This window comes from Athene cunicularia (assembly GCF_003259725.1).
Source record: "Athene cunicularia isolate RWA chromosome 14 unlocalized genomic scaffold, athCun1 chr14_part1, whole genome shotgun sequence".
NCBI classification, from domain to species: Eukaryota; Metazoa; Chordata; class Aves; order Strigiformes; family Strigidae; genus Athene; species Athene cunicularia.
The window spans coordinates 9,809,315-9,832,693 of record NW_020799118.1 but is presented as its reverse complement, the minus strand read 5'-3'; the positions used below and the strand labels follow the sequence as shown (position 1 = coordinate 9,832,693).

Below are 23,379 nucleotides of genomic sequence, written 5' to 3'. Positions count from 1 at the left end.
GGGTTCGCCGCGGGTCGGGGCAGACGGCGGAGCGTGTCTCGGGCACCGTGAGGCCCTCGGGGGGCGCTCAGCGGCTATTTTGGTCCCCGGGCCGCGGGGGGTGGCTGCTAGCCGGGCTTGCCCTCCTCTGCTGGCCACCGGACCAGCTGTCACCCCGGCGCTGCCGGGCCCCACGGCCCCCCCGAGCGCCGCAGCAGGGACAAATCCTGCCCCAGGGCCAGATCCTGAGCCCAGTCCTTGCAATCTCCGTGTGCAGCTGTGAGAGCTGCCAACACAGCACCCTGACCCCAATGGTGTGAGCGGCGTTTCGGACCCCGCGAGCATCCAGCAATGATGAAAATTCATCCAAAAAATGTAATAACAGGCAGTTGACAAAACCCAACTGCCTCCATTGAAACCGGGCTCCCTTTGATTTTTCTCGTGTTTGTAACTACATTAGAAAGTCTGTGTTGGCCCTGTGCAATTTGTGCTTTCCAGCCTCGATGCCAAATATCCTTGTTGGAGCAGACCTGAGGGCCCTAGTTGAGTCTTTCAGTAAGATCCTGTCTTTCACTGCTGCTCCCTTTGCACAACACAAGCTGCAAAACGTGGGGACCCCCACGTCTGGGACAGCCCCACAAGTCCACGCAGCCAGAGCAAACCCTGGCTGAAGAATTTTCGGCCAGGGCAGTGTGAACGTAGACTGTTACAATCCTTAGCCAACAGCGAGGGGGATGGTGTCCCTCCAAGTTTTTGATTTAGAAGGCTGGTTCAGGCAGATGCGCCTCCCTGCTGCTAAAGAACAACACCCCCCCACACCCCCACACACCCTTTTTTTGTTTTTTTGCACAGAGCCAATGACATTGGTTAAAGCTCCCAGGCAGTGACACGAAGCCTGGGCATATCATGTGTTGGCCTTCACCACTCCCAGATTTTCAGACTCTGGTTGAAAACCTGTCCCAGGTGCTGGGACAAGGTGAGCTCATGGCTGGAAGGTAGATTTCAGCCATCGCTCAGGTCCTCACTGATGTCTCCAAGACCCTCATCTGATCTGATCTCATCTCTGAGATCTCGTTATCATTGATGTATCCAGATCTCCTTTGCATCCTGAAGGGTTTCTGGTGGCTAAGCCACAAAAAGCAAGGAGAGGGGTGCTGGTGGTGAGATGCCATCCTGCATCATCCAAGGGTTCTCCCTGAGACAGACATGAGACGTTGGTCCCCAAAGGCACAAGGGATGGGCTGGCTGTGTCCTGGGTGGGGGTCTCACCCTCCGTTGTGACAACCCAACACATGGGGCTTACCAGAATTGAGTTATTTTCTCTGACTGCAACAGCATGGGTTTGACAGATCCCATATAGTATGGGGTGAGGTGGGGTAGGGTGTTGTGTCACCTGAAATTCTGTTTCTGGGTGAATTGTCCTGTTCACAACAGCTCTTACTTTTTGTTTTCATTCCCTGGGGAAAGCAACTCTGCTCCAAAGGTCTGTTGTCCTTTGCTGCTGACCTTTAGACTGCAGTGGCCTTTGATAGTAAACAATGAGCAGCTCTCCAGTCCCCTGCGAGTGGGAAAGCCTGGGCAGGGAGGGTGCAATTACCATACTGTTAACCAGATGAACGCGAGTGCAATGGGAGAAAGGACCTCTGGTGAAAACCTGCACGAAGAAAGATTTGTTTTGGGAAGTGTGGGGGTTTGCAGGTCTATCCCGCCCGCTGTGTGCTCAAAACACATCTGGCATCACTGTTCCCCGAAGCCACAGTGTAGGATTCAGCACAGGCACCTCTTCACAGTCCTCTCACCCTAAAAGTGAGGTAGAGGCACTAATACTCTGGGTTTTGAGACCTTGCATGCATCCAGGCTGGGGAAAATCTGAAAAGTTGCTAATCTCTCATATTCTCCATCTTGGGGCTTTCAAATAGCATTTAGTGTAGATACATACATACATATATATTTATATATATATATATATATATATATATATAAAGCACACAAACCAGAGGAGCAAGCGGCTGAGAAGTCGCTGGAGAGGCGTGTGTGGAGGCGCTGCTACTAGAGAGGAGCGGTAGGAAGGCTCTGGGCGTCTTGTAGGGTTTTTACGGCGGAGCAGGCAGAGCTGCTGCGGCTGGGAGCCCTGCCTGCTGCCCGCTGCCCGCCGCCTGCCTGCCCGCAGCCACAATGTCTAGAGGAGACACATGTATGTAAGCGCCTGGCAGGGCCGGAGCGGGGCCCAGGCAAGCCGGGCAGGGGGGTCCCAGGGCACGATGCCTCACCGTGTCGGGCTGGGGAACCCCAGCTGCAGGGGCTGGCGGTGTTGTGTGTCCCCCCCCGAATGCCCCTGCTGCAGGGTGACATCGCGGGGTGGCCTGGCATGAGCATGGGTGCATGGGCTGGTGGCATGGCGAGGTCCCCGGGGTTCGCATGACAGTGCTTGCCAGCCACGGCGGGTGGGCGCAGCCACCCCTGCGTGGGGAAGCGACCGAGGATTGCATAAGGCTGAGGTGCTGCGTGGGGCAGGCACTGCCGCTCAGGGGTGGCTTCTGAGCCAGGCCCTGGCAGGTTGAGCCATTTTGGTGCTGGAGCTGGAGGAGGGCTGCCAGGGAATAAAATCTGCTTTTGCGGGAGAGCTGTTTTGCTGAGCTTTCGCAGATTGCAGGGCGGAGGTGAGTGGGGTCTGAGCACCTATGGCTTGGGTAGGAGATGGAGAGAAGAAAGTTGTGTCTCTTATTTAAGGTGCTGAGATTGCTTCTTGCACTCAGCAGGAGCATGGGGGTCTCTTTTGCTTACAGTCCTGGAGATGTTTGCCTGAGTGGTTGTTAAAATCAGATTTTATCAGTGGGAGGCAAAGACTGACAGCATATTCCCTGCCATCCCTCGCCCAGCCCTCCCTGGGACTAAATCCTCTGACTCAGGGCTTTGGTTGACGGCAGGGGATGCTCGGAGCAGAGGATGCTTTACCCCAGAGCTACAGCTCCCAGCACCATGGCTCTGTTCTCACGGGTAGAGTGACCTCGGTTTTACTTGCAGCTTCCAGAAACGCTGCACCCCATAAATTACGACCTGAGAAAAACCTGAGGGGCTGCTTTGCCACCCAAGAGCAGGTGGGGTTCAGGTGGATGGCACTTTGTCCCCTGGGGCTGGCAGAGTCATGTGGCAGCATCTCCCTGCACTCCTGCAGGATCAGGACCACCCGACCCTGGCAAAGCCATCCTTTGCCAAGTTTGTCGTATGCCTTAGCCGAGGGTGCAGACGTCACGGTGCAGGGTGCCAAGGTGGGCAGGCTCTGCCTGAACCTTGGGTGTTGGGAGCGAGGAAGCCATCCTCAAGGCTTGGGCCAGTTCTCCCCCTCCAACTCCTTCACGCCTACCTCCATCTCCCCCTCACTCCAGCACCAGGACGATGAAGTCGTACCAGAAGCTGACGACGGCGGTGCCGCAGCCGGTGGTTTGCCGGGTGGAGGAGGAAGGGGCCACCCCGGCGCCCACCGGCCACGGGAAGCTGGCCCCATGGTGGGTGGGCAGTGGGCTGCTGGTGGCCGCCGTGCTGCTGAGCACTGTCACTGTCTGGGTACTGCGGCAAGTGTCGGGGGGCTGGCCTGGACCCATGCTACCCCCCAAATGTCTCCTGGTACCTGAAAGCCACCGCTTTGACTGCTACCCGGAACGGCGCGTGGTGGTGACCCAGGAGCTCTGCGAAAACCGAGGGTGCTGCTTCATTGAAAGCCCCCCACCAGCGGCAGGCAAGCAGGGTGTGCCCTGGTGCTTCTATCCCCCCGACTTCCCCAGCTACACCCTGGAAAGCCTCAACCAGACGGCACTGGGCATGGTGGGGTTGCTGGTGCGGACAGAGAAGGCCTATTACCCCCATGACATCATGAAGCTGAGGCTGGACGTGAAGTTTGAGACAGACACCCGGCTACACATCAAGGTGAGCTTCTCGCTGGCTGCCCTCCAGAGCTTGTGACTGTCATCCTGCACCCTCCATCCCATAGGTGACCATTCACTGCTCAAACCAAGTCTAGAAGCTACTGTGCTCCAGGCGTGCCTGTATGTGGCCAGTGAGCATCTCTAACCCTTTGCCCTCTTGCTTTGCTGGTCTTTAAAGAGTGTTTTCTCCCTTTTGCAGATAACAGATGCAGCCAACCCACGGTTCGAGGTTCCCCTCGAGGTTCCCCAGGTGATGAAGAGAGCAGAAAACCCCATCTACAGCCTGGACTTCTCCCGGGACCCCTTTGGGGTGCTGCTGCGGCGCAGGGCGACAGGGACGGTGCTGTAAGAACCCACCTCCTCTACATCCCACAGCGGGTGGGGGAACGCTCATCCCACCCTGGGCAAGCTCCAGCATGATTTCTGGGGGCTTTTCCTTAGGGAAAACCACGCTGTGGGATCTCCAGCCAGTAATTACTCTTTGTTTTCATCTTTACAGCCATGCTAATGTGCAGATGCAGCAGCACATGGCTTCCTGACCCCACAGGCTGGCTACATACTTGCTGGGTCCATGGCAGGGCTGGGTGGGATCAGCACCTCTCTAAAAACCTCCCAGTGCCCTAATTCCTCACCAGGTCCTACAGCAACCAAACATCGTGCAAATCCCCAACATGTCACCAGTATGGGACCTGCTGACTTGGGGAAACAGCCACCAAAGGGTAGTGGCTTTGGCTGTTTCACCCTGCTTTTGGGTTTCCCTGGCTGTCCAAGCTGCAGGGACACCCACAGTTCCAGGCTTTCTGTGGAGGACTGCAGGTGGTTTTCTGTGCTGTTCTCAGTTACCTCCACGGCTTTGCCCACACTAAGCTGTTGCTGAGCACCAACAGCCAGTCAATGTATGGCCAGGGTGTTTTGAGATCCCATCGTTTCCTCCTCCTTCCCATTTGCTGGTGTCTGTGGTCTGTCCTTTAGTTGGGAGCTGTTTATCAGTGACAACAGGCTGAGAAACCCCACTGCCATATTGCCTTGGTGGTTAATAATAACCTGCATGGAAACTTCTGGTGTCAAAGAAAAGACTGTACCATGCTGGGTCAGGCTTGGGCTGTGCCTCTCATCCAGCCAGACCCAAATTTGCCACCTGGGCCAAGGTACTGGGGCTGAATGCAGGGTGGGACATAAGCTGCTGCACCGGCCTTTGGGATGCTTCGAGGAGCAAGGGGTAAATTGTGATGGGCAAATAGATCCCAGTGGATCCCAGCATCCCCTCTTGACCCTCTCTCTCCCTCGGTGTCACTCTGGCAGGCTCAACACCACCGTGGCCCCCTTGATCTTCGCTGACCAGTTTCTCCAGATATCCACATCGCTCCCATCCAGTTTTCTCTACGGGCTGGGGGAGCACCGCAGCACGCTCCTGCACAGCCTGGACTGGAACACCCTCACGCTGTGGGCCCGTGATGTCTCTCCCACGGTACCATCCCCCCACTCCCTGCAGGGGTGCAGGGGGTGAGGACAGGGGTGCTGCTCTCCAGTGCATTGGACAAACCATGGGAAAATGTGGCAGGAGGATGGGCAGCAGTCCTGGGAGAGGCAGGGGGTGGTCGCGGCCGACGGGCAGATATGTGCCGGGAAGGGTTTCAGAGCAATTGCAAAACTCTTTTGGCACTCTGAGGGCCCTGGGTGTTTTCCGCTCCACCCTGCTGCTCGTGCAACAGGTTGTGGTGAGGCAGGAAGTTTCCCCCTTGCCCAGCCCAACTCAGTAGCAGCCTCCAAGCTACGAAGAAGGAGCCTCCCATGGCCTTCAGCGCCACCTCTGAAACCATCCCCATCCCTTGCCTTGTCCTCCACAGAGGGTGACAGATGCCTGGTTAGGTGGTGGCAGCAGATGCAACTTGGGGCCATTTATTCACCCCTGTTGACACGGGGCTCTCCAGCTTTGCCTGGGAGCTTCTCCCTCATCTGGCACCTCTTCTTTGCAGGAATCATTCAACCTCTACGGCGCTCACCCCTTCTACCTGCTGATGGAGCATGGTGGAGATGCTCATGGGGTTTTCCTCCTCAACAGCAATGCGATGGGTAAGTGTCCTGGGGGACCCTGGGACAGCTTGTCCCTGGAGGAGGACCCGACAGGTGGGGACAGATGGGAGCTGCTGGAGAAGCCAGTTCAGGAACTTGGGGCGAGAGGAAGCCGTAAAAGGGAAAGATGTGGTTTGATGGCTCCGTTATTGAGCATAGCCATCTGTTTCCTGGCTACGGTGAGGCTCTTTAGCAACTGCGGAGCAGTTTAACCACATGCCCAGCTGCCAAGTTGCTGTTGGAAAAGCAAGTCCCTTGTGTGTGGGTCCGTGCCCATTCCCTCTCCACCCGAAACAGCCTTGCCCCCAGGCCCAGCGGCGCGGCATGGCTGGGGCACAGCCGGGGATGCCGTCTGCCGCCCGCGCTCTTCCCAGCTGTGCTGTGCCGGCTGTGGCCATGGGATCCGCCTGTGTGTGCCAGCTGATAACACAGCAGCTCCCACGGGCTCCTGCCATGTTGGGAATGGCACCGGCCATCACCCGTCCCTCCCAGCAGCCGCTGCTTGCAGCCAGCTGGGACAATGCTGCGCACACTGGGGCTCTCATAGCTCCAGCTGCACTTGGCTTCATTGTGGCGATGCTCCCGAGGAGGAGCTCACGGGAGATGCAGCCACCTGAGCTGAGGTTTGAGAGCTCAATTGTGTGAAAAGCCCTTCTCAGGAAAGCCCTTGCTCCCACATGCTCACTTGTATAAGTAGCTCTTCATTCATTTAGGAGGACATTTTTAGGGAGGGCATGAAGGAAAGCCCTGCATGTGCTTGGTCTTTAAGTGGAAGCTGGGAGAACAGTGAAGCTTTGGCTTAAGGAGCAAATTTTTATGATAGCGATCCCTCTCCCCATGTAAACCAGCGATTTCCCTGGGCTGTGGTGTTTTAAGCTGCCAGATGCCCATTTAGCAGCCACTGAGTGCAAGGCAGTGATTTCTCCTTTCTCCTGCCCAGGCTGAGCATTACCTGTGGCGCTGCCTTGTCCCCGCTATGGGGGTTGGGATCTGGGCATTGCTCCCCAGTTGTCACTGTCTTTTTCTCTTCCCCCCCTGCCCACCAAAAGAGGTGGCCCTGCAGCCTGCTCCAGCCCTGACCTGGAGGACCATCGGGGGGGTGCTGGATTTTTACATCTTCCTGGGGCCTGATCCCAACATGGTCATCCAGCAATACCAGCAGGTGATAGGTAAGGGTCTGCACCCCAACGTGGCCACCTGCAGGCACCTCCCCCATACTCCCATCCCTGTCTCACCCCAGCTTCACCACCATCCCCAGCCCTTCCAGCTGGGAAGGGGCCAGTGGTCCCCAGCCATCCCATTCCCAGCCCTCCCAGCACATCAGGGGTCATCAGTCACCTCCTTTTTCCAGTTGCCCTTCCCATCTTTTTGAGATGCCACTGTCATCCAAAGATACCCCATCTGTGCTCCCTTTCCCACTGCAGGTTTCCCAGCCATGCCACCCCTCTGGGCGCTGGGCTTCCACCTCTGCCGCTGGGGCTATGGATCCAGCAATGAGACCTGGCAGACTGTGAGAGCCATGAGGAACTATGAGATCCCCCAGGTAACCCCTCACACCCGTAGAGGCTGGGTCTGGGCTCTGTCACCCATCCCTGAGCCTCTGTCCTGCAGGATGCGCAGTGGAATGACATCGATTACATGGATGGGTACCGTGACTTCACCTTCGATCCCCAGAAATTTGCCTCCCTCCCCTCGTTGGTGGAAGACCTTCACAAACATGGGCAGCGCTACGTTATGATCTTGGTATTTCCCCTCCTCTCCCCCTGTGCTGTCTTTGTTGCAGAGCTGGAATGTAAGACGTAAGGGATGCTCACGGTCCCAGCTGATCATCCCCAGCCCTGGGGATTTTTATTCGAGGCTGGTCCGCAGTGCTGTGCAGGCAACTGTAAACTGTCACTGGAAATCCCCCTAATGCAGGACTGTGGAGACACGAGCCAGGTTCTTGTGCTGTGGTCCTGTCTGCTGTGGGAGTACAGGGATGGCCCCGTGCCCCATGGGTGAAAGAATAGAGGAACTGTGGGTCAGGCTGTTTAACTTGTGGGTACTCAGCTGGGGTGCCCCCACATCCCCAATAGTGCTGGGATCTCATGACCTGGCTGTGATCTCCCTTCTTCCCTCTGCAAGGAAAGTGGGTGCGGATTCTGCTTGCTGGGGGTGGTAGGGACTGGGGGATCCTGGGGAGGGAAAGGTGAGGTTCCCTCCCTGTTGAACTTCCTGTTGTAGCCCAAGCCCATCCGTGACCCAACATTTCTTGCATAAGCATGAGATTTCTTGTATTTGTCCCCCCCTCCTCAAAACGCCCTAACGGGTCCTGGGGACTTGCAGAAGTGGCATTTTAGAAAACATGCCTGGAAGTGTTGAAGCAAGTTTCTGTTCCCTCTGGGGGAAACAGCCACCGTCTATGGGCTCTGGCTGACCCTGTCTGGGTTGTCCTCTTCTCTGAATCACACCGGTCTGGCAGGGGGAAGGGGCCACAGTCTGCCAGGAATGGCACTAACCCTCTGCTTTGTCCCCAGGATCCCGGCATCAGCAGCACCAGCCCTAATGGCTCCTACTGGCCTTTCGATGAAGCCTTGAGACGAGGCTTGTTCCTCAACACCACCCAGGGGCAGCCACTCATCGGGCAGGTGAGGAGCAGCGGGAGGAAATCCCAGCCCCGCAGAGTTGTGCAGTAGCAGGTTTGGGATTTCATCCCTCGCACTGGGGGGAAAGCCAAGCGGCCAAGGGACCTCTCTGGGATGCTTGCCAGAGCCTGGCTTAGCCATCAGCCTCGTGTGTCACCTCCTGGTGTCTCCATCGACCCCAGGAGCCAGCCCCTGCCCCAGCAGAGGAGCCTGTGGGAGTCATATGAGCTTAACGGAGTCGGCAGTGCTGCCCAAGGCCGGTCATCTGACTTCTCTCCCTTCCCATTTCTGGGGTGAGGGGAGGTTGTCTGCAATGGACACACACCTCCAGTTCTGCTCCACAGTGGTTCCCTTCCAGTTTGTGTCCTTCGGATGTTTGCTCTCTCCAGCTCTCCCTCACCATCTATGAGGAGGAGGCTTTTGATGTAGCCTGAAAAGAATAGGAAAAAAAGAATTGGCTAAAATTTCTGGAGTAAGGCAAAACGTGGAGAAATCACAGCTCTTCCCTGATGTGCCCTGGGTTAGGTGATGTAAGGGCTTGTGCTGCATGCGGAGGCAGAGCAGCCGCTCCATCAACTGCCAGTGCCCACTGGGTCATGGGGGAGTCCTTGGCACCCCAATGGTGGCAGGAGGGATGCTGTGCATGCAGCATCCAGAACTTGAAGCAGTCAGCCTGGGCTTATCTTCTGGTTTATTGCCTGTTTCACCCCTGGTCCTTCAGCATGGTCACAGCCCTGTGGCACCCAGTTCCCCATGCCCCCCCCCCAATCAGCTGCTTGCTTGAACCCGTGGTTTTGTGGTGTCCCCGCAGGTCTGGCCCGGCTTCACTGCCTTCGCAGACTTCTCCAACCCGGACACACACCAGTGGTGGCTGGAGAACCTGCAGCACTTCCATGCCCATGTGCCCTTTGATGGCCTCTGGATCGTAAGTCCCTCCTTGCCCCGGGTGACTCCCTGCCAGCAGCTCAGCTGGCACCCAGTGTGTGTCCTGGCAGGACTGTCTGTCCCTCAGATGCAGCTTTTTCAGGTCTATTCAATAATTCCCAAAACCTTCTCCTTGAAATTGCTCCACAATTTTCTTGGCTTAGGACATGAATGAGCCATCCAACTTCATGGATGGATCAGAAGATGGCTGCCCCCAGGGAGAGCTCGACAACCCACCCTACACACCGGGTAAGGAGGGAGGTGAAATGCAGGGCTGTGCTGGTGGGTACTGTTTGCTTTGAGATCACTGGCAATAGAGTGTGATGGAGGAAAACCGTTTTTTTAAGAGACATCATGTCTCTGTTTTATACCCTGAATGTCTCCATGCCTACTCACGTGTGCTGGTATCCGTGCCCAAGCCTTGCACACTTGTTGGGGCTGTGTCAGGGTGCAGGATGGGACCATCTGCAGGAGCTTTCAGTGCTGTATTGGCAGCAACGGCTGGTCCCTGCGTGTGGGAGGGCTGACCCAGAGCCAGCAAGTGTGTGGGGGGTCTGTGTCCACTGCACCCCCCCACCAGCACGTGCAAACAGAGGCTCTCCCTCCTGGCAGCCGTGCTGGGCGAGTCCCTCTTTGCGAAGACGGTGTGTGCCTCAGCGAAGCAGAAAGCCTCAGTGCACTACAACCTCCACAACCTCTACGGGCTAATGGAAGCCAAAGCCACAGCGAGGTAACCGAGCATCCAGCTTTCTGCTGGCCTGGGTGTGGGATGGGACAAAGTCCGGCAGCTCAGGGCCGTGTAGAGAAAGGACGGGGATTTGAGTGCCTGACCTAAAGGGGAGATACTCTGGCTGCTCACGACCTCGGGATGGGAATAACGCAGCAGAGGAGGGGAGCTGACACCACTCTGGGAGGGATGGGTGGGTGAGGCTGGTCCTGGCACTGAGCCTTCGCTGTACTGCTCAGGCTGGACCTCTCCTTCCACCATTGTGGGAAAAGGCAAGCTTCTGGGGGGCTGCTCTCACCTCCTGCCTCTAGCTCTCCCCACTGTTTTCCAGTGCCTTGATACAGATCCGGGGGCAGCGCCCCTTTGTCATCTCCCGCTCCACCTTCCCCAGCCAGGGCCGGTACTCAGGGCACTGGCTGGGCGACAACCGGAGCCAGTGGAAGGACATGTATTACTCCATCCCAGGTGGGTGGCACAGGCTGCACGCAGACCCCTCCCTACCAGCACCCCAGCTCCATTGAGCTTCCTGCTTGTTTGGAGACATCTCTGAAACTCCTTGCATCCGGCTGATCATTCCTGCCCTCAGGGCTGCTGAGCTTCAGCCTCTTCAGCATCCCGCTGGTTGGGGCGGACATCTGTGGCTTCTCTGGCAGCACCTCAGAGGAGCTGTGCACCCGCTGGATGCAACTCGGTGCCTTCTACCCCTTTGCTCGCAACCACAACACCCAGAATGAGAAGGTCAAGGGCAGCGTGCTCGGTGGGAGGCACCCCGGGGGTGGGATGCAGGATGGGGGATGCAGGGTGTGGGACAGGGGATGTGGGATACGCGGTGGGGGATGCGGGATGGGGGATGTGGGATGCAGGAGATCAGGGGAGGTGGGGATGCCTGATGGGGTTGAGAATGGGGGGCTGCTGATTCCGCACATCTCCCCCAGGCCCAGGACCCAACGATGTTCAGCCCTGTGGCAAGGACGGCTATGAAGAACGTGCTGCTGACCCGCTACTCCCTCCTGCCCTTCCTCTACACCCTCTTCCACCGTGCCCACCTGCAAGGGGACACTGTCGCCCGGCCCTTGTTCTTTGAGTAAGAGCATCTCCGCCAGGAGCCAGGGATCCAGTTTAGGCTGGATCATGGAGAAAGGGGCCGATTGGAGCGGTGTCTCCATCCCGCCGCAGGTTCCCCCAGGATGTGGCCACCTTGGGGCTGGACAGGCAGTTCTTGTGGGGCCGGAGCCTGCTGGTGACACCGGTGCTGGAGCCCGGGGTGGACTCAGTCACGGGCTACGTCCCCCGAGGCGTGTGGTATGACTTCTACACGGTGAGGAGCACTGCAGTGCTTGGCTGAGCGTCGGATGGGCCCTGCTTGGACGTCTCGGGGCTGAGGGTGGGAAGCCATGGCTGAGCCCAGCAAGCCCCACTGGAGGAAGGGGTGGGGATGGCTACTGCCTAGACCTGTGTCTGAGCCTGTGCCGTGCTCCTGACCCCCTCACACCCATGTCTCTTGCCTCCTGCTCAGGGCTCCTCAGTGAACAGCAGCGGGGAGATGATGAAGATGTCGGCCCCCCTGGATCACATCAACCTGCATGTCCGGGAAGGTACCGTCCTGCCCACTCAGGTGAGCGCCCACACATCACCTCCCTGGGGTCTGTCCACAGGATGTGTGTCCTCCCCAGCACCTCAGCTCCTGGACCCCCCTCCTGGGTGCTCACAACTCTACAGCACCCATGTCTTTGAACCCCAGAAACCGGGGACCACCAGCAAGGCGACCCGAGGGAATCCCCTGCGCCTCATCGTGGCCTTGTCCCAGAGTGCCACTGCCTGGGGGGACCTGTTCTGGGATGATGGCGAGAGCCTGGACACCTTGGAGCAGGGAAGCTACTCCTACCTGGTATTCAACGTCACGCAGGTGGGATGTGGTGGGGAGGGCAAGGGGAGGGGTGTCCTCTGGCACCTGGCCACACTGAGCTCATGTCACCCCCTCTTGCAGAACATCTTCACCTCCATCGTCCTTCATACCAGCAGTGAGGCCACTGAGGTCACCATCGGCACAGTGAGCATCTTTGGGGTGCAGGAGCAGCCCAGCAAGGTCCTCCTGAACGGCCAGGAGAAGCCCTTCTCCTACCTGGACAACCAGGTACAGCCCCATCTTGGGGCGCCCTGTCCAGAGGGTCCCTATCCTGGGAGTGTCCATCCCTCCTCCCCCAGCCTGTGTCACAAGGTGGCTGAGGAGGTGGGTGAGGACTCTGGGGTGTCTCTCCCTCCATGCTGGGGTTCAGGGACAGGGGAGCTCAGCCGAGCTGGTGCTGCTCTGCATCCCCCTATTGAGGCTGTACCCCAGAATGTCTCCTCTCATCCCACAGGTCCTCACCGTGAGCGACCTTGGCCTCAGCCTCAGCCAGGGCTTCTCCCTGCGGTGGCTGTGAGTGGGGGGCCACGGGGTCGCCCCCACCTTGCCGAGACCACCCATCGGGAGATGCTTCATGCTTCAGCCCCCGAGGGCAGGATGCCACCGCGGAGGAGGTGATGGGGCCTGTCACCTGCTGCCATGCGGCCCCCCTCCAGCACAGCTGCGGACGGGGGGTGCAGGGTGGGGGCTTGGCTGCCGGGTGCCCCCCACCTGGTCCCGGGTGGGTGGTGTGGGTCGAGGTGTGGGCACTCGTGGTCCCTGCTGCAATAACGGCCGCCGCCTTAGCGGGCCCGGCGGGGCTGACCGGCTTGACCAAGCGGCCCAAGCTCTCCTCCACGCCCCCCCTCAGCGCCCTGGGACGCCTGGCAGAGGCGGCCGTGGCGGAGAAGAGAGCCATTTCACCCTCCATCAAGGAGCCGTCTGTCATCCCGATCGAAGGTGAGGCCTCGCAGTGCTTCTGCCAAGGCGGGCGAGTGAGGATGCAAACTTCAGTTTACCTTTCCCGAGAGCTTCAGCCCAGGAGCTTTCCTTGCAGCCTGCACACTAACGTTTGTGTGCTGTTCTTAACCGTTTTCTCTGCTGGATATAGGGCCAAAGTCACGGCTTCTGTTGGCATTGGGCTGTGTTTATCCTGTCTGATAGCTGTTTAATAGCAGCCTCTGAAAGACTCCCTGAAGAAATCTGTGAGTCTGGATTGTGGCATTTTAGTCATATATTTCTTTAGCAGACTTTGGATCTGAATGTTACTAGCTTTTTGAATTTTCATTCTGTTTTCTGGTGTTTGATACATTGCAGAGGAGCGTTCAAGCACAGACCAACCAAAAAATAATCAAGGGGTGTTGCCTGATGTGAAACTGAACTTTTAATAGCAATCGGGTAGGAAGAAGCTATTGCAGTGTCTAAAGATGAGCTGGTCCATGCTTTGCTTTCCTGGTTACTGGGCCTGCTGGCATCTTAGGGCAGGTTATTTTGTGTGAGGGTAAGCACTGATGCCTGTGTGTTGATAATTGCAGTTGTCCCCACGGTGCTGCTGGACGAAATTGAGGCAGCAGAGGCAGAAGGCAATGACGATCGTATTGAGGGGGTGCTGTGTGGAGCTGTGAAGCAGCTGAAAATGAACAGAGCCAAACCTGATACCACGCTGTACCTGAGCCTCATGTACCTGGCAAAAATCAAACCAAACATATTTGCCACTGAAGGGGTTATCGAGGTGAGGGCTGTGCTGTGTTGAGACTCTTGGGCTTACTGACCAATTGTTGCTGCTGACTTGCGTGAGTGTAGTCGCAGTTTCTCTCAGACCAGAGCATGATTTGCATTAGCTTTGTAAATACCGTTCCTCTGTGGCAAGTTACTGCAATTTGTATTTCTTTTTTTGTAAAGCTTTCCTGTATGCCTTCTTGCTAGATGGCTTGATTATTATTTTATTTATTGTGGATGATATTCCAGGCACTGTGCAGCCTACTCCGAAGAGATGCCTCCATCAATTTCAAAGCCAAAGGGAATAGCCTCGTGTCTGTCTTGGCCTGCAACCTTCTCATGGCAGCTTATGAAGAGGATGAGAACTGGCCAGAGATCTTTGTCAAGGTTGTTGAACCAAGGGTGCTTCTGCTGGACTGAGGCAGTGGTGGGCAGACTGGGTAGAACCGGCTGGGGTTGGGAAATGTGTCTGTGCTGGGCTAGGATGGCAGCAGAATATTTATTTGTGCTGCAGGATGAGGGGGTATCCAGTGGCCCGTTGCCCAGTGTGGGGAATGCAGCTGGAGGAGGCAGAAGTTGGAGGCTGGGCCCGTGCTGTATTGACAAGGGAGAAAACCAGAGGATTTTTTTGTTTTTTAAAAGAAAAATTCCACTGGTTGTTGAAATGCTGTGGCCTCCTTTGCATTTTGTTGCCTTATCTCTGCTCTTTTCTGAGATGACTTTGACAGTCTGTAATGATGTAAATGTCGCAGAGACTTCTTATTTTCTAGTTTGCCTGTAGGGATTAAAACAACTCATTAATTTTAAAAGGCTAAGTTTTTAAAAGACCAGCTTCTATATTTTGGTGGTAGAAATTGTTGTAAAGTCTTTGTTAAAGCTTAGTGAACTTTGTTGCTTGAGAGGGTCAGTGCCCAGTCGAGCCTGGGATGTGATGGTTTTTATTTTGCTCCTATGTGACTTACCTGCAGTCATCTGATCATCTAACCATGCAGTGGTTATGCTCATTTCCTACTTTGCAGCTGTATTTGAAAAAAAAAAAAAACTGGGGAAGATCATAAATACTCCTTTGATTAACAAATAAAAATAGAAGGCTTGAGCATGGTTTGTGTTCTCATTTGCAGGTTTACATTGAGGACTCTCTTGGGGAGCGCATCTGGGTGGACAGCCCTCACTGCAAGACATTTGTGGATAACATCCAAACAGCTTTTAACACAAAGATGCCCCCTAAGAGCATGCTTTTGCATGGAGAAGTTGGACGTAGTGGAGGGGACCTCAGTGCCGGTAAGATGTTTGGGAAATGGCAACAGAGGGCTAGGGAGAGGATGGAGCCTGGTGAGCTTATTGACTGGTGAAAATAGTTTGTTACTGGATGGAATCACAGAGACCAAATGTTTTGTTCCAGGCATTGCTTTTCCTCTCTTTGGGCCCCTTTAATTTTTAGGGGATGTTTGAGGGCAGACAGTGACAGAGACTTGGAGGATGTGCCTCTGTATGGTACAGTGTGAGGAGGTGACTAGTGGCCCCCTTCACTGTTGCTGAAGGGGATCCTTGAAAGAAGCTGAACCATATCCTGGGCTGCATCTAGAGCAGTGTGGCCAGCAGGCTGAGGGAGGGGATTCTCCCCCATTACTCTGCTCTTGAGACCCTCCCTGCAGTGCTGTGTCCAGATCTGAGGCCCCCAGCATAAGGACATGGACCTACTTGAGCAGATCCAGAGGAGGCCATGAAGATGCTCGAGGAGCTGGAGCATCTCCCTTATGAGGACAGGCTGAGAGAATTGGGGGTGTTCAGCTGGAGAAGAGAAGGCGCCAGGGATACCTTAGAGCGGCCTCCCAGTGCTTAAAGAGGGCTACAGGAATGGTGAGGAGGAACTTTTTATCAGAGAGATAGTGGTAGGATGGGCAGTAATGGTTTTAAACTGAAAGAGGGGAGATTTACATTAGATATAGGGGAGAAATACTTTACTGTGAGGGTGGTGAGACACTGGCGGATTGCCCAGAAAAGCTGTGCCTGAGCCTCCCTGGAAGGGTTCAAGGCCAGGGTGGATGGGGCTTTGAGCAGCCTGAGCTAGTGAAAGGTGTCCCTGCCCATGGCAGGGACATGGGCCTGGGTGATCTGTAAGGTCCCTTTCAAACAAAACCATTCCATCATTCTATGATATAAGAGAATGAGTGATGTCTAGAAAGAGGAGTTGTCTCATGAAGCATGCTGTGTGCTGGTCTCTCTTAGGGAGTAGCCCACACCCTTCCATGACAGAGGAGGAAGACAGCCAGAGTGAGCTGCTGATTGCAGAGGAGAAAATGAGTCCAGAGCAGGAGGGCCAGCTCATGCCCAGGTACAGTGCCTCTTCCTCTCCTAACACAGCCGTGTGGCAGATCTGTCTGTGCTCATCCACTCCTACAGTGTTGCAGCAGGGAGCTCCCTCTCCCTCTGCACTAGCTGTCCTGTGGCACTTGCTAGAGAGTATTGAGCATCAGATAAAACTAGTTCCAGGATAAAAGAGTATATGTCGTTTGTTTGTAATGTATACCACAAGCAAGAAAGAACGCTGATGTCTGAGCACAGCAAAGTGTGACCACGCTGGCTTGTGTGGGAGTGACTAAAATGCAGTTTGTGTGGCCCAGGTATGACGACCTTGCAGAGAGCGTGGAGGAATATGTCCTGGACATGCTGCGGGACCAACTCAACAGGCGCCAGCCAATGGACAATGTCTCCAGGAACCTCCTTCGACTGCTGACAGCGACCTGTGGCTACAAAGAGGTGCGGCAGATGGCTGTGCAGAGGCTGGAGATGTGGCTGCAGAATCCAAAGGTAAGGATAGAAGCTTTTGAAGCACAACCCTTCTGGACCTGCTCTGGAATCCAGCCAGGAGGGCCACATGCTATGTGCCAGTTCTGTTTCTGATCTGTGACAGCAAGTGGCTGTAGCCTTTCTGTTCTTCCTCTGCAGTTGACCAAGCCAGCTCAGGACTTGCTGATGTCAGTCTGTATGAACTGCAACACCCACAGCTCAGAGGACATGGAAGTTATCTCCAACCTCATCAAAATCCGTCTCAAGCCAAAAGTCCTTCTCAACCACTACATGCTGTGTGTCAGGTGAGTGACTGACCAGGTCTGTGACACTCTGGAAGAGGCTCAGGGCCTTGATGGTCTCAGCGTTTCTGCATAGTGGTTTTAAATATCACTTTAGACCATGGGGTGTTCTGTGTAATATTTAAATGAATTTCATTGGCCTGGAAGTCTTTTCAGTAATCCTTTGTTATTGCTGCATGTATGTGCTGCTCCATCCTCTTGGCTTCTGTGTGAGAGAAATCGAAACAGTGGGTCTGACTGCAATGAAACATCAGCTCTGATACCCCTGGTCTTCCCTTGCAGAGAGCTGCTGAACGCGCACAGGGATAACCTGGGCACCACAATTAAGTTCGTGATTTTCAATGAACTGTCAAATGCAAGAAATCCCAACAATATGCAGATCCTCTATACTGTGCTTCAGCATAGCTCAGAGCAAGCTCCGAAGGTACGTGTAGTGTCTTGTGTGGTTGACAGTGATCCCAGAACCCCACCCAAGAGACTGAGTTGAATTGAGGCTCAGACAAAATCTCTTCAGTCAGCTGTGTGATCTGTGTATCATACTGTTTTGAAATTTTGTTATTGCACTTGTTAAGAATAAATGTGCATGGGCATTTTCTAACTCCCACATTCTGGGTGACCAACCTTGTGGTAATGAAGTTTCATGAGAAGAATGTTACAGCTCCCTGGGGGTCTGAAGGACAGACGTACCACCAGCATTGTTTCCTTGTGTCTTCATTTTGTGGATACAGATACATTACAATGCACTGAAAGTTTTCTCTTTCTGTGTGACCTCAGTACCTAGCAATGGTGTTCCAGGATCTCTTGACTACTAAGGATGATTACCTGCGGGCTTCACGGGCTTTGCTGCGAGAGATCATTAAGCAGACGAAACATGAGATCAACTTCCAGGCCTTCTGTCTGGGTCTTATGCAGGAACGGAAGGAGGCACAGTATGCAGAAATGGAATTCAAGGTACCACTCTGACCCTTGTGCTGTTGGATGTGCCAGTGATGTACTGGGCTCTTCTAGATCTTTTTTTCTGGCCGTTCTTTCTTTTGCTTTTTATCTGAGTGAGTCAGTATTTGTGTGTCTCATCTCCTAGCAGTGCTTCCGTATCCCATTTCCAAACAACCATGATTGTCATTTTTGATGATGAAACACTTCCAGAAGGCAGCTTTCAGTATTGCTGATTCAACTCACTTTTTATTTTTAAGGAGCGGTTTGTCATCCACATAACTGATCTGCTAGCTGTCTCCATGATGCTTGGTATTACAGCCCAGGTGAAGGAGGCTGGAATTGCTTGGGACAAAGGAGAGAAAAAGAGTAAGCAGAACAACCTGGGTTCCATCTGAAGATGGGCAGCTTGGTAGATCTCTCCCTCTGAGGTTGGGGAAACATTGCAGCTAGGGTTAGGAGGGAGTATAAGCCTCCATTCTGAATAGAGGGTGCTTGCTGTTATCCTGAGACTGACAGAGTTGGGGGATGTGGCATTTGCAGTGCTTCTTGGATCTATGGAAGCAGTGGTTGAGAGGCTGGGGAAAGAACTCTGTATGGAGAGGTCTCAGGCCTGGAGGAGCAGCTGTAAGAATTACCAGGGACCTAATTCTGAGAAGACAGGCCTTTGGGATGGCACTGAAGTGACTGCTCAGATGTCATCTTCTTGCAACACTAATTCACCCATGCTACATCTCAGGGGTTTGCAGCATGTGTCAGAAAGAAAAGTACATGTGCTGTCCATGCTGGGACGCACAAGGCTGTCTGATACTTCTCTCCTCAGTTTACTGTTGATGCTTCAGAGCTCTGGTTACTATCTGCTCTTGAAACAGCCACCCTCTCCTGCTTGGCTCCTGATGGGCCTCCAATAGGTATGTAGTTCATAACCTGACTGTTTTTCAGACCTGGAAGTGCTGCGTTCTTTCCAGAACCAAATTGCTGCTATCCAACGAGATGCTGTCTGGTGGCTTCATACGGTTGTTCCATCTATCAGCAAGCTGGCTCCAAAGGACTATGTGCACTGGTAAGAGTCTGGTAATCTGCTGTGCATAACCAGTCCCTGTCCCAGCTGTGTATGACATATAATGAAAAAACAGTATATGCCAGGGTTTGGTTAGATTTCTCTCCCCTTAGACAGGGAGCAGAAACTGTTTTAGCAGGGTTCAGGCTGGGACTGGGACTGTATCCTGCTCCGGAATTCCTGCAAGTGCATCATTTTACTAGAAATATATGATAATGGAAAGTATTTCTGATTTGTATTATTTGAGCCCACCCAACAGGGAATTTCCAGTCACCTGGCCAAGTGTGATCCCTGTGGACCCTTTGTTCTTTTGTCTGACATCCTTTTTCAGGCTGCACAGTTGAGGGCTCCCTAGATAAGGTTATCTTCTCTGCCTGCCTCTGGAGGACAGGTTGTGTCCTGTACAAGGCATTACTGAGGCAGGTCAAGCCAGAATGAATAGCAAGCGAGATATGTTACTGAAAGTATAAAAGCCCTGTATGCTGTATAGTTCTCTCTGTTATGATTCATGTTCTTACTTTTGCTAGACTAGCTTATCTGAGGATGTGTGTAGGATGGGAAGCATTAGCAGGAGTTTGGGGAGACTTGACTGTTGAATGTGTTCTTGAGCCTCCTGCAGATGGTGTTTACTGTCCTCTTCATCTCTACAGCCTCCACAAGGTGCTCTTCACAGAACAGCCAGAAACCTACTACAAATGGGACAACTGGCCCCCTGAGAGTGACCGCAAGTGAGTGTGTGCCCCTCCCATAGCTGGGTACAGGCAAGGAGCTGCTGCAGCTGGAGGCAGAGGAATGGATGTTGTTTTCTGGTGTTCCTTATATAGCTCTGTGTTGGAAAGGCTTGGAACTGTGCTGAGATTTTCTTCATCTGTTACACTGCCTTATAATTGAGTGATGTTGCTCTCTTCTCCATCTGTTCCTCTTCCTCCTTCATTCCTGTTCCCTGTGCCAAGCTGTTCTGTATCTAGATGCTTTAATTGTATACAGGGCAGCCCTGCACTGTAAGTTTTGCTGGGGTAACATTAGGGAGCTCAGACTCAAGCAGGCTGAAGTGTAGAGGTACAAGGCGATGTGAGCAATATTCCATAAACCAATTTGTTTCAGGTAGTTGCATTTGGAGCTGGAGACCAGGGAAGGGGTTATAAACTAAGCTGTGGTTTATCTTCTGCTCAGATGAATTCTAGGGTCTCTGAAGGATTTCAGGAACCCTCACGCTGCTGTTAAAAGAAGCGTGATTGATATATCATGTCTCTTGCAGCTTCTTCCTTCGCCTCTGCTCCGAGGTGCCCATCCTTGAAGACACACTGATGCGGATCCTTGTGATTGGCTTGTCACGGGACCTTCCTCTTGGCCCTGCGGATGCCATGGAGCTTGCTGACCACTTGGTGAAGCGGGCTGCGGCAGTGCAAGCAGATGGTAAGACGGTTCCTTCTGTCTGCATGTCCTCTTACTGCCACCCAGGGCTGAGGCGGCTCCTACCATGTACCAAAGAGCCTTTGCATCACTAAAAGCATGTTTTAGTCATGATGGCTAAGCATTTGGCTCAAAACCAGACACGTCTTGCTGTTGCTTTCTCACTAGAGAAAGCTTCTTTCTTTCTCCTGCTGTTCTCTGTGTTACTAATTTTCTGTCATGGAGTGTTTGGGAAGTTATTGTTTGTATTGAGGATGGAGGACTGTGAATAACCATCCAGAGTTTTGACTTAGCATTTTTAAATTCGATTTAGTCCTTCATACATACTGTAAAACAAATAAAAATTTTTAGGCCATGCAAAAGTGAAAAGGTTGGAAGTTGAAGCAATTAACCAATATATTGCATGCTCCTCCCAGTGCCATTATTCAAACACTGTTACAGAACAGTGGTTACAAAAGCAGCCTTAACTCTCACCCCTTTTATGAATTCATTCAGCACTTGCCTGTATTCCTGCATCCTTGGAGAGTATGTCCATTCTGATGAGGTATATGTGCTTGTGTCGGAGTTGAGGGGATTGGAGTTTGATTCTAAAATAGGTGCTCTTAGAGCTGACTGGTTAATAGCAAAGTCTAACCCAGATCTGGTCAGTGCAAGTGGAAAGAGCTAGATTGAAAATTTGCCCAGCCTCTCAGTGTAGCATTTTAAATGCTATACCATTTCAAATACTGGAAGACTCAAAGTTAAGTTAGAGTGAATCTGGAAACTTGCAACAAAGTTGAAATGCATTTTTAGTTCCTCTGAGTCCCAGAAGTTCTGAGCAGGTACACTGCTTACCTGAAGGAGTGTATCTGAGTTCTGAAAAAGATAGAGGTATTGTATTGGATGTATTTGGGGAAAAAACTGCCCTTAAGAATTTAAACCAAATTGCAGCTGAAAAGCTCGATATCCTTATATATTGACTTGTAGCTTTAAGTGTTACTGCTTTTTCAGTGTTGTTGTTTTTTTTTCCTGTAATATCATGAGAACGAGCCCACAATAACATAGTTGCTTGAAGTAAAATTTTTCTTATCTTGTGATGCTTTTCTTGAACGACTTTCAGCCAGGTAGACAGGTCAATAACTTGCTTGGTCTTTTCTCCCCCAGATGTTGAGGTCCTGAGGGTAGAAAGAATCCAGCTGATCGATGCAGTCTTAAATCTGTGCACTTATCACCATCCAGAGAATATCCAGCTACCCCCAGGGTAAGGATAATCACACAGACAATCTTCTTGTGATCTAGCCCATTTTCACCTTGTGACTAACTATCCTAGCTCACAGATTTTAAGATGCTTTTCCCTATTACAATTTGTAATAACAAAATCATGAGGAGATCTTTGCAATGTCATGTTCAGGTGGGAATTTCTCTAGAGCAGTTTAGACCCAAGTTGTGGAATGGACTTTCCTCTGCAAGCACTCTGACCTTTCTGCTCTAGAAATTTTCAGCTGACCCTTGCTGTCTCTCCTGAGACAGTCCTTATTTATTTTTTTCCAAACCACTGAACTGGTGTGGCTGAAGCTGAACAGTGCATGATTAAGGAGAAAAGCAGTCTTGAGAAGTAACCAAATCTGACCACTTGTATCTGTTGATGGCTTTTGCAGGTACCAGCCTCCAAATCTAGCTATTTCTACCCTCTACTGGAAAGCCTGGCCTCTCCTGCTTGTAGTGGCTGCGTTCAATCCTGAAAACATTGGTGAGTGTGGACATTTCTTAGGATATTAGTTCTGCTGCAAAAATTGTTAGAATGTTTATAAAGACCCTCACTTTTTTTCCTGTATTCCTGATTACCTTTCTCTTTACTGCAGGTCTGGCTGCATGGGAGGAGTACCCCTCTCTAAAGATGCTTATGGAAATGGTCATGACCAAGTTAGTATGCTTATATTCCTACATAAATCAGACCACTGAAAACACATACTTCTGAATGAAGTTTGTGCCAGCTGGCACCTTTCGTTGCAGTGGGACTGCAAATATAAATAAAATAAACTGGTTGGCAGCAAGCACTGTTGTTGGAGTGGGAAAGGTGCTTTTCCCCAGCAGAAATACTATAAACAAGGGAATAAAGCTGAGAAAAAGGGAGGGATAACTGTGATGTGCTTCACTGAAAAGGTCTTGGTCTCCCTGGCCCTGCTGGACAGCTGCCTTGTTTATTTCTGTGTTGCCTAATGGAGCTGAGGTCCTGGAGACTTTGGCTGTGGTTCGCGAGTTTTGATTAGGCCAAGATAACCATTTTCTTTAACTTATTTTCTCAGCAATTATTCCTATCCTCAGTGTACCTTGACGGATGAGGAGACACGCACAGAGATGATTAATCGTGAACTTCAAATCTCCCAGAGAGAAAAACAGGAGATTCTTGCATTTGAGGGTCATCTAGCTGCTGCATCCACAAAACAAACTATTACAGAGAGCAGCAGCCTCTTGCTGTCACAGCTGACAAGTCTGGACCCTCAGTAAGTAGTCTTCTGCAATCTGGTGCCATCATGAAATCCCAGTTAATGCTAGTGAGGAAACCCTGCTGCTTATAGGGTGGTTGATGTGGGCAAGAGCAGCCCTGTTATTTGGTGGCCTGGGATATGTGTCACATTGGGTCCTTGTCCTTCTGTTGCCACCTGCATGTTGCCCTCATGCACTACTGAACCAACTGATCCTCATCAACAGCAGAGTGAAGATACGGCTGCCTGTGGATAACTTCTTATTTCTCTGGCAGGGGCCCCCCACGCAGACCTCCACCACACGTCCTGGAGCAGGTGAAAAGCCTGAACCAGTCGCTTCGCTTGGGCCACCTCCTGTGTCGCAGTCGTCATCCTGACTTTCTTCTCAACATTATTCAAAGACAGGTGGGCTCCCTCTCGTGGCTTGGCTGTGTTGGGATCTGATCCCTCATCTCTGAAAATTGAGCAGAGTGAGGGGCAAAAGGAAGCTAAGTAAGATGCAGGGGAAGGTGGTTTACTGCCGAGGACTATTGTCAGTGTGCTGCATCTATGTTTTGTTGAT

The 23,379-nt window shown here is 52.8% G+C and overlaps 2 protein-coding genes across 6 annotated transcripts in view; both read left to right on the top strand.

The window, feature by feature from the left end:
• Positions 1 to 12,925, top strand: part of LOC113485633 (lysosomal alpha-glucosidase-like) — a 13,627-nt gene extending 702 nt beyond the window's left edge. Inside the window, exons 1-20 of one of the 5 annotated variants that reach the window (XM_026858942.1) lie at positions 2,115 to 2,173; positions 3,366 to 3,903; positions 4,102 to 4,247; positions 5,205 to 5,370; positions 5,879 to 5,975; positions 7,025 to 7,144; positions 7,400 to 7,518; positions 7,587 to 7,718; positions 8,492 to 8,602; positions 9,411 to 9,524; positions 9,688 to 9,772; positions 10,136 to 10,253; positions 10,582 to 10,715; positions 10,837 to 10,988; positions 11,186 to 11,334; positions 11,427 to 11,568; positions 11,767 to 11,865; positions 11,992 to 12,156; positions 12,238 to 12,384; positions 12,611 to 12,925. In XM_026858942.1, the coding sequence (XP_026714743.1) occupies positions 3,376 to 3,903; positions 4,102 to 4,247; positions 5,205 to 5,370; positions 5,879 to 5,975; positions 7,025 to 7,144; positions 7,400 to 7,518; positions 7,587 to 7,718; positions 8,492 to 8,602; positions 9,411 to 9,524; positions 9,688 to 9,772; positions 10,136 to 10,253; positions 10,582 to 10,715; positions 10,837 to 10,988; positions 11,186 to 11,334; positions 11,427 to 11,568; positions 11,767 to 11,865; positions 11,992 to 12,156; positions 12,238 to 12,384; positions 12,611 to 12,673 (2,787 nt within the window). In that variant the 5' untranslated portion in view covers positions 2,115 to 2,173; positions 3,366 to 3,375 and the 3' untranslated portion in view covers positions 12,674 to 12,925. Of the gene's footprint in view, positions 1 to 2,114; positions 2,178 to 2,536; positions 2,640 to 3,365; positions 3,904 to 4,101; positions 4,248 to 5,204; positions 5,371 to 5,878; positions 5,976 to 7,024; positions 7,145 to 7,399; positions 7,519 to 7,586; positions 7,719 to 8,491; positions 8,603 to 9,410; positions 9,525 to 9,687; positions 9,773 to 10,135; positions 10,254 to 10,581; positions 10,716 to 10,836; positions 10,989 to 11,185; positions 11,335 to 11,426; positions 11,569 to 11,766; positions 11,866 to 11,991; positions 12,157 to 12,237; positions 12,385 to 12,610 lie in introns of those variants that run through there. The other 4 variants (XM_026858941.1, XM_026858943.1, XM_026858944.1 and 1 more) reach the window with 4 other exon arrangements.
• Positions 12,774 to 23,379, top strand: part of INTS1 (integrator complex subunit 1) — a 29,587-nt gene continuing 18,981 nt past the window's right edge. Inside the window, exons 1-18 of the mRNA XM_026859163.1 lie at positions 12,774 to 13,095; positions 13,671 to 13,867; positions 14,104 to 14,241; positions 14,976 to 15,135; positions 16,084 to 16,189; positions 16,479 to 16,665; positions 16,804 to 16,949; positions 17,229 to 17,370; positions 17,721 to 17,897; positions 18,140 to 18,248; positions 18,822 to 18,942; positions 19,590 to 19,667; positions 20,198 to 20,355; positions 21,496 to 21,592; positions 21,990 to 22,081; positions 22,194 to 22,254; positions 22,638 to 22,835; positions 23,093 to 23,222. Of these exons, the coding sequence (XP_026714964.1) occupies positions 12,774 to 13,095; positions 13,671 to 13,867; positions 14,104 to 14,241; positions 14,976 to 15,135; positions 16,084 to 16,189; positions 16,479 to 16,665; positions 16,804 to 16,949; positions 17,229 to 17,370; positions 17,721 to 17,897; positions 18,140 to 18,248; positions 18,822 to 18,942; positions 19,590 to 19,667; positions 20,198 to 20,355; positions 21,496 to 21,592; positions 21,990 to 22,081; positions 22,194 to 22,254; positions 22,638 to 22,835; positions 23,093 to 23,222 (2,619 nt within the window). The remainder of the gene's footprint in view (positions 13,096 to 13,670; positions 13,868 to 14,103; positions 14,242 to 14,975; positions 15,136 to 16,083; positions 16,190 to 16,478; positions 16,666 to 16,803; positions 16,950 to 17,228; positions 17,371 to 17,720; positions 17,898 to 18,139; positions 18,249 to 18,821; positions 18,943 to 19,589; positions 19,668 to 20,197; positions 20,356 to 21,495; positions 21,593 to 21,989; positions 22,082 to 22,193; positions 22,255 to 22,637; positions 22,836 to 23,092; positions 23,223 to 23,379) is intronic.